This window comes from Poecilia reticulata, chromosome 16 (genome assembly GCF_904066995.2).
Source record: "Poecilia reticulata chromosome 16, P_reticulata-male-v2, whole genome shotgun sequence".
NCBI lineage: Eukaryota > Metazoa > Chordata > Actinopteri > Cyprinodontiformes > Poeciliidae > Poecilia > Poecilia reticulata.
This window is the reverse complement of record NC_088845.1, coordinates 4,570,103-4,579,705: the sequence shown is the minus strand read 5'-3', so window position 1 is coordinate 4,579,705 and position 9,603 is coordinate 4,570,103. Positions and strand designations below refer to the sequence as shown.

The following is a 9,603-nucleotide window of genomic DNA, read 5'->3' as shown; positions in this document are numbered from 1 at the left end:
ATCAGTCACTAATAGTTACATGGATCTAGTGTTTATTATTATTATTATTATTACTTTAAAAGGACAAATGTATCCTTTATCGACAAGCCATGTAACATAACGTCTCAAGTGGCATTTACATTCGGATATTATGCTATGTTAAAGACATGGAATGAAGTATATATATTATACAAATATACTGTGCTGAATGTATAATTTATAAAAAAGCCAGAAATCTATGTAGTCTTCATTCAAATGGTTATAGCAAAACTTCCTTTCCCATGGACCCCTTGGTTTCCGTTCTTGCGCACTAACTCAGCTTCTCCGTTTAGCGTCACTGTCATGACAACAAGACGATGGCTCCAAGCGAGAAGATGAGAAATGTGATGTTTGCGTGAAGAAGGAGTAACAAACTAGGAGTAACCCTTCAGTAAAGGTTAGAAAATTGTGAAACAACCCCGACTGCTTGTTTTCTATGACGGTAAATGCCGGTTATATTGGGATACTCCTCCTGACCTACTAGCTTATAGGCAGGGAACTTGGATAGAGAGCTAATTAGCCGCGGCTAAGCTAAAGTTAAATCAGTCGGCTTGACGATAGCTCTCGTTCAATTGTACTGTCTCATGCTTAGTAGTAAAGCGGACCCTGTATGTGTGTCATTAATTCTTTTTATTGTTACAACACAAAAATTATGTTTCCCATGCAAGAAACTGTGAATGAAACCAAATAGCCTCAGGTGCGTTGGGCTTCCCCAGAGAGTATTCCAGAGTTGTTCTGAATTGTTTGAAGTTGACCTTTTAACAATATTGTGCTGTTAATTTTTGTAATTTTAGCCATTAGCTACACATAAAATAGTGTTGTCACGGTTCCTTACAGTTCATTGAGACCCATATAAACAAAAGCTGATTGTGTAGGGTTATACATTTCACGACATGATATGACATTAATGTTACGCATATATTGTTTCCTTTGGATAATAATACATTTTGTTTTTATATCTGAATGGCTAAATAAATAGTCTACATCACTAGGTTTTTGTTTTCAAATACACTTTAGAAAAACAAGCATGTTTATGCTCCATGTAAATGGTCCTAACTTCCAGTTATAAAACAAATGCTTCACTCATTTACTGTTTGTCTTCATCAAGTCTGTGGTTGCAAGCAGTTGAAAGTAAGTGTAGTTGTTAAAATTGTAATAAAAGAAAAAAGGTCTTTGGAGCTAATTTGCTTTAAAAGCCACTCAGGCTTTAAGGTCAGTGTGCTGAAGATAGGAGGGATTCTCTCTCTCTCTGGATTAACCGCCTGTTCCACCTGCTCAGCACTTATCGAGTAGAAAAGCTGCTTGCCCCCACCTAGTCGCCTCTTCATTCTCCTCCATGCTCAGTGTTTGGGTCATGTGACTAGCTGCTGTTGTTATCTTAGTTGTGAGCAAAGATCCAAAGCTAAATCCTCTTCAGAGCAAAAGGGCTGACTCTGCATTGCTGATTCAAAATATTCCATTTCATTTGCTTAATCCTAAATGTCATATGTCCTCGTTAATTGTGTGAATTATTTTTTTTAATTGGATACATTTCTCTCTGCAGTGTAAAGACAAATGCATGTTTCTCATATGCATTGATCCAGATTGCCCCCTCTGCTTTTCCCTCTGTCCAGTTGGAGGCGCCATGTCTCTTTTCAAAGCCCGTGACTGGTGGTCAGCTGCTCTTGGTGAGGGAGAGGAATTTGACCAGGGATGCCTGTGTGTCGGAGATGTGGACAATAGTGGTACAGGACATGGTCAGTTTGTCATGATGATTTTATCTTTACAACATGCTGACCTAAATGTATACTTCTGTTGAGGTCATGAACAGTAAAATGTCTCTGGATTTCCCCCTCTCAACAAATTTTCAAAGTTGCATCCATGTACATTTTGTTGTCTACAAAAGTATCTTGCAAAAGTATTCACACCCCCTGAACTTTTCCACATTTTGTAACTTTACATCCATTGACTTCTATGAATTTCATTGGAGCTTTATATGTGCAGATTAATTTATATGTGCAGATTAATGCATAATAATAACGTTGAAAAATTATACATGGTTTGCAAAATCTTTTAAAATAAAACATTTATTCACCGGGAGTCAAGATTTGTAGAACCATGTTTTGCTCCAATAACATCTGCAAGTGGTCTGGGTTATAGCTCTACCAGCTTCACATTGTCAGAGACTGAAATTCCTGAGACTGAAACTTTGAAAAAGGACAGAGACAGAGAGCATCTTTATAAAGCAAATGACAGAGAGCATCTTTAAAAAGCAAATGCTCTCATTTGTTTTTCAACTGGATTTTGGCCTGGACTCTGTCATTCTAACCCATGAATATAATTTGATGATAATCTTTCTAATGTAGCTCTGGCTGAATCTGGAGGTCACTGTGCCAAGCCTTTTGCATGTTTTCTTCCAGTATTGCCATCCAAGCTGTCGCTGTTAAAGGAAAGTGTATTCAAATCAGGGTTCTGCCATGTTTCAGAGTCAGAGTGGTGTGTTCAGGGGGATATTTCTGCAGTTCCTCCAGAATCACCTTATAAAAACCTGCATAAATATAGTGAGTAGTAATTTCTGTTTCCCTTCTGTCTTATTAACTGTCTTACAGACAAGATTGTTGTGGGCAGCTACATGGGGATGCTGCGGATTTTCTCCCCAAATGCCAATAAGCTGAGTGATGGTGGCACGGCCGATGCACAGCTCCTTGAAGTTCAACTTCAAAATGCCATTATTCAGGTGGAAGTTGGGAAGTTTGTCTCGTAAGTATTTACCTTGAACCCAGATCAAGTAGTAAAAAGGAACATGGGGTGATGCATTGCGTCGAATGTTTGCCTCATTTGGAGCATTTTCTGTGTCGTTTGAGGGCAAACTTGAGGTTTCAGGACATTTATTTCGTAACTCGCATATCCAACTTCCATACATTGTTGTGTCTAATTTGAGTGAATCATAGTGATTAACGTATGCATTTGCTAACTGAATAAATGAGAGCGGTGCATCACTGAATGCTGGTCTTCTCACTCATTTCTCTCTGCATTGAAATGAGTCGCAGGCATGGATGAAAAATTTTGAAACAGTCAGAAATGTTGTTTTTCACAAGCTGTACTGCTAGCAGTAAAACTTTGCTCTCAGGGGCTTTATATGTCACCATATACCTGTACGTCATTGTTGTTTTAATATTAGCATTTTAAATATTGTCATTATTTGTTTTCTCTCTGTGTTTACTTTGATCATTGTGTATTGCCTAATGGTTTTATGCATGTTAATGTCTGCAAAACACTTTGTGTTACACTTAGCTGTATGTAAAGTGCTCAGATAAAGTTTGATTGATACATATAACTGGGCATGAGACGCTTTTCCATATTTTCATACTTTTTGTAGAAAACACTCAGTTGTATTTTCATCTGACTCATATATGGTAATTTCTATGCGAAGTGTCTTTTACCTCCCTTGCAGCTTGCTCAATGTGCGTAGTGGCAATATAAACTTTAGTTTTCATCCACCCCTATTATCAGAGTTCCACAAGTTGTAAACTTTGAAGCTGCTGCTCTGACTATAGAGAGGTGTAAGTTTAAGATAAAAGCTATTTTCTTTTTGCGGTTATGAAAATCAACTTGCATATGCTTAACAGCTTGTTGTCATGTTTTGGTAAAAAATGTCTTTATGTCACATTTATTGTTATTTGATCCAGATACTTTGCTGCTCCTGGAATGTAAGCACACAGTTTCTAACAATATATCTTGGCTAAACGTAAATACAGTTGCTGCTTGTTACACTTCAGAGTTGTATGGAGTTGTAAATACTTTGGATTTTTACAGTAAATGTATCAATATGTTGGCCTCAGACACAACTGTCAGATTTTCTTCCCTGTTTCGCCATTATTTTTGGTACTACTACCTCACATGGCGTTTTTGTGGCTATGCAGGAACAGCCATTTCTTGGAAAAGCTGTGGTTTATATCGAAGCCTTCCCACATCATCACATTGGGGGCAAAATCCAACTAAATCAGTCTGTTTGGAACATGTTATGTTTTTTCAACATGTGGCTTTTTTTGAGACAACACTCTTAAGAGGCTGGAGGGCGTTTTGGAGGTTGTCATTGAGGAATGCTGTGGAAGTCAGGCTGAGGTGGGCAGATGGTAAAATGTTTTGTTTCAGCACTGACAAGGTCAATTTCCAAGGGTTGGGATCCAATTTTTACTTCCTTGTTGCCCCCACATGCAAAACAAATAAAGAGAAATAAAGAGTTATTGAAAGTTAGAAAAGCTGCTTTTGCTTTGCTGAGTTCAAAAAGAGGACTTCTCTGTGGTTTTGTGGTGAACTATATAAAAAACTAGGATTAACTTCACTGGAATATCACCTACCACACAACTGTAAGCAGTGTTTAAAACAAAATGGACCAGCTGTTAAAGTAATTATTTTACAAGTGAATGTTAAAATAAGTCTGGATTCCATCCTGAGGCTGAAAACATGAGTTTTACCACAGAGGCAGGAAGCATCTGCCTTTCTGGAATATCTGAGGACAGAACTGCTGGGCCTGCATGTCTGTGCCTATTGTTAGAGACTTCTTATCCAACTTACAACTAACTGGAACTGTTTTGTTTGAATCTATCGCCCTAGACGAATGTCTTTTAAGATTTGAGCTTCTAAAGATCAAAACATTGATCAATAACCACACATTTCAGTTTTTATTTTTTATTCAAAAGTCAGTACTTATGTAATTGCAAAGATATTTTTCAATAAAATTTCTTTTAGGTGTTCAGACCTCCTTCATCTGGCTGTTCTTCACCCAAGGAAGCTGTCAGTTTACACTGCAACAGGTAACAGACACCTTCACATAGCTACTAATCATATAATTTTCATCATCCATGCTTAGTAAGCACATATTGTTTTTGTTTTCTTTGTTGCTTAGGTACTTCGGGTAATGTGGAACATGGAGATCAGTACCAGCTGAAGTTAGTGTATGAGCATAACCTGCAAAGAACAGCCTGCAACATGACGTATGGCACGTTTGGAGGAGTCACAGGTAGTTACATGATCTGCTTTGTACCCTTCTGGGTTGTAGTTGCCTGCTGAAGAAATGTCAGCACAACTTTTTGCTGTAGATTTTAACTCTAATGTGTTTCTGATAGAGACTTAAAGGGCGTGTCTTTATATTTACTGAGTACTTTCTCTTAAAATTTCCACTCTTACTTTTATTAAAACAGGGCAAATATGGATGTGTGTGTTTTGGTCTGGGAGTGGGAACATTACATTTTTACTGCTAAAAACAATCTTTGAAAATACGATATGATTAATTTTGTAATTGACAGGGCCCCAATTTTTATTTTTATTTCTATGAACAAAAAATAAATACATTGTGGAGGGTTAGGGTCAGGGCCCTGTTGGTGAGGGCCCCTGGAATTGTCATCACTTTTTCGCCGTGGGAACGCTTTTCTTCAGCCAAAACGAGGAAGCCGTTCGGAGTTGATTGGATGAAAATAAACAAAGGGTGATACACGGAAAACAGAAAGGGCTCAGTCGGGAAGGGCTCAGTCAAAGTCCAGAGTAAATGCATAAAAAAAGATGTGGAAAGACTAAGGTTCTCAATTCAATTTGATTGAGTTTGAGACGTTTTGTGAAAAAAAAGGGGGCAAAAATTTTAGCCTCTATGTGCAAACTAAGTGTACATGCTGAATGTCCTGTATACGTTCCTTTATTGGAATAAATGTGCATGAGTGTGTGATGTGTATGTTTCTATAAAAGGGGCGGTGGCAGCACCTGACAAATACATGAAAGTTTTAAGCTGTGTGCAAGGAGCAAAGGAGAGTGAGAGGGCACATGCAACTGCTCCATCTCTAGTTCACCGGACTCTCGGAAAAACCAAGTAGGGGAAAGCCCTCAGTTAGTCAGCGCCCAAGGAAAACACACACACAGACACTCACGTGCACACAGACGCATAGGGAACCCCCTTTAAAGTACAGAAAATGACCTTTTTAAATAAAGGCTTTATTGTCGAGGTGTGTGTGTGTGTGTGTGTGTGTGTGTGTGTGTGTGTGTGTGTGTGTGTGTGTGTGTGTGTGTGTGTGTGTGTGTGTGTGTGTGTGTGTGTGTGTGTGTGTGTGTGTGTGTGTGTGTGTGTGTGTGTGTGTGTGTGTGAAGAGAGCTGTTGCCAGACACTGTGGCCTGGCAGGATGAGCCCGTCATTCACTTTGTGTTTAAAGAGCATGTGTGTGTGTGTGTGTGTGTGTGTGTGTGTGTGTGTGTGTGTGTGTGTGTGTGTGTGTGTGTGTGTGCGTGCGTGCGTGCGTGCGTGCGTGTGTGTGTGTGTGTGTGTGTGGAAGTGTGTATTTGATTGATAGAAAGAGCAGCCTGGGCTCATTAAAACCAATACCTCAGCATTTACTCAAATCACGTGCGGCGTGCATGCCACAAACCAATGAATGTGACTTTGTCTGTATGGACTTTCTGGTATTACAACACTGTGGAGCAGGTCTTGGATATGTCAACCGAGGTCTCACACAAAATCAAGCTTTTATATGTATGAAGTGCATTTTCCCATCCAGGCATGAAGCCCAATTTCAAGCACTTTAAACCCAAGTAAATTAATCTAAATTGTATTTTTAGATAAACCCCATTAAATTAATAATTTTGAGCCTGAAATTCAGGCAAACATTTATTTTGATAGTTATTTAAAATAAAATCGATCAACAAAAAAACACACTGCCCCTTTCATAACTAAAACCCTCCTCTTCTTTCCTGTTGTGTGTTATTTCTCCACTAGATGGCACTGAAACTTCAGAGGTTCAGTCTAATGAATGTTGTATGACTTGAATGAATGGGATGTTGTATTGCTTCTTGAAGGGGGATTCCCTTTTTTCTCCCCACCACTGCATAGAGCTCGTAGTTAAGCTGGAGAATAATCTTACATTAGGAGAAGGTTGACTTCTGTAATTTAAAATTCAAAATTCCACAAACATAATTTTAAATGTCTTCTTAGCATTATTATAATATTTTTTCTTCTGTTGATCATAGTAGTTTGCAAAATTCTTAGCAGAAATTCAGAAATGGTGCAAAGACATTGTATGTACAAGTATACAAGAACTGGTTGAATAACTATTTGTTGTTTCTAACATTGGTTAAATTATGCTGCACAGCGGTACAGTTGGCAACACTGTTGCCTTGGTTTATTTTCGACATTCATGAGTTCTCTCCAGGTACTACAGATTCCTCATGCTGTCCAAATTAGGTTAATATCTTTCTAAATGTAACTATAAATGGGTATAGGCAATGGATGGTAAAATTACAAACACATTCAGTGACTAACTGACACTGTTGGGTTTCCTTTGATAGGTTACTGAACAGGAAAAGGTGCATAGAGCAACCAGAAAAACCTGGTGCCTATAAATGTAATTTGTGTGACAGTGTGTTCAAACTGTGTGCCTTACTACGCAGAAGTTGGTGTGCGTGGGAATGTTTTTACAAGACGTGTCTGCTGCTACACGTGAGTGTGTCAGTGTGTGTGGTGGTCTATAGTAGCAGCCATTTAGCAGTGCTGTAGGCGCTGTAATAGCAGCTCTGCACTAATACAGCTCTAATGACTGAGCTGCCTCTGGGTTTGGGTCACATTCAGGCCACACACACATACACAAACCCCAAAGTACGGATCGGTCTTTACAAGCTTAGGTGAACTCACACACACACACACATATATTCACGTGCACAAACATTCATGCACAAAAATAAAAAAGCATGGGCACACACTCTGACATATACAGACAGTGTGTTTCTCACACACTCTCATGTTCTCACACAGAGGTGAGGCGCTGCCCTCTGCAGCGTCCAGCCAGCCTCTGTTCTTTGTTGGCGGCTCATTTTAACATTTCTTTTCAATCATACTAATAATACAGGCCTGTTTCCTCTACTGTGTCTGAGTTCTGGTGCCCTCATGCTAGGTACATGAGCACACTTGATATTATGGCAATAAGTTCTACCATTTCTCTTATTGATAAATAGGGCTGTGTCAAACGGAGTACATGTTCTTCTTTCGCTGTTTTTTATCAGCAGACACCTTATAAATCAGTAAGGTTCTTCTCTTGAAGGAAGATCTAATTCTCTTCCAGCTCAGCTCCTTGTGACCTTTTCTGGTTTGTTGCTCACATCTGGTGTTTTTTAAAAGACCCTGATGTAATGTGGATTTTTTTTTAAACTCTAGTAACATTTAATTTTAAGCTTTTGGTATTTCCTATTTTGGATATCATATTCAGCATTATCCCATATTGTGCTTAGTTTATATTTAAACAAGAGAAATTAAATAAAATGTATCATAATTAAAGCATGTACATTATCAGTCGCTAACTGTTGGGTGTACTATTTAGTAGGGTAATATATTTCAGACAGCATGAATTCAAACTCTGTTTGCCAGTAGGACATCTAGTTCTTTAGATAATCAGTCTTTTATTGTGATTTATTGACAATAAAAGAAATGTGTTTGCTACAAAGACGCTGAAGCTTGGTTAATAAGCTTTGTGCTGAGTGAAAAGTAAGAGCAAAGCGGAGAAAATGTGGGTTATAGATATTATCGATATTCTTGAGCCCTAGTATTTGATGAGAATTTACATCATATGTCACACATTATTCTGTTTTTGAGTTTGAGTAGTAATTTGCAGGTTTGTGTATATTGTTTGTTCTCTACAACTCAAAAAAATCTATCTAAATACACATCAAACACCAAGTTTATTTTATGAAATGTTTTATTTAAATGCGTTTCTCTAGAAAGTCCAAAATATTAATAACTTTCAATACCCAATTAATACATTTCCAAACAAATTATACTGTAAATTTTTTAATGTGTAAAGTTTCATAAGACACTAAGAAAGACATAGTATAAGCTGAATATTAGCAATGCCACATATTAGAGCTTAAATATGTAATTTAGAGGTTTTATTTATGCTGTTTCTTGGTTTTAAGTGTTTTTTTTTTTACATTTTCAATCCCAAGAATAGAATGCGTCAAAACTGCAATGCCGTTATGAAAAATAGCTTTTACCAATATAAGAAGTGGGTGGCTTTTGCTCTTATTCAAATAAATCTGATTTTATGTAAGAGGCTACAATTACAGTCGGAATATGATTAGAAATAACACACAACCCCAGTGATGACAGACACTGTCAGCGCTACAGTTAACTTAACGCGTGTTTCCAATATTTCTCCACATTTGGAGTAGTCACACAGCAGTTATTTGAGACAGACATTTCATGCTCCTTTCTTCATGTATTTATGTTGTAAATGTTTCAAATATGCACACGATACACCCTCTAATACACCAATATTCAAGCATGCATGCCTTCCTCCTATATCTGCTGTTGTGGTCATGTGGTGCGGTTTCAAGGCCATGCCCTTGTGTGTGTTAACGGCCACCCTGAAAGACAACTCATCACTAACACACTCTCACTTGTTTACATGGGTTAGGTGTGTAAGTGTGTGTGGAACTTTTTTCTGTCTAAATCCTTGGTGATGGATATTAAGTGTGTGTGTGTAGGTGTTGCTCTGTAGGAGGTTGTCTTCCTGACCTGTAGTTGATGGCAGTATGACTTTTAATAGCGCATTGAGGCCTAATTATAGTTCTGTG

General features: G+C 38.0%; 1 protein-coding gene across 5 annotated transcripts in view; it reads left to right on the top strand.

Moving 5' to 3' along the window:
* Positions 1 to 262: 262 nt before the first annotated feature.
* Positions 263 to 9,603, top strand: part of bbs9 (Bardet-Biedl syndrome 9) — a 145,252-nt gene continuing 135,911 nt past the window's right edge. For all 5 annotated transcript variants that reach the window (XM_008430848.3, XM_008430847.3, XM_081616837.1 and 2 more), the window contains exons 1-5: positions 263 to 415; positions 1,632 to 1,754; positions 2,607 to 2,757; positions 4,750 to 4,814; positions 4,907 to 5,020. In XM_008430848.3, coding sequence (XP_008429070.2) covers positions 1,643 to 1,754; positions 2,607 to 2,757; positions 4,750 to 4,814; positions 4,907 to 5,020 — 442 coding nt within the window. In that variant the 5' untranslated portion in view covers positions 263 to 415; positions 1,632 to 1,642. The remainder of the gene's footprint in view (positions 416 to 1,631; positions 1,755 to 2,606; positions 2,758 to 4,749; positions 4,815 to 4,906; positions 5,021 to 9,603) is intronic.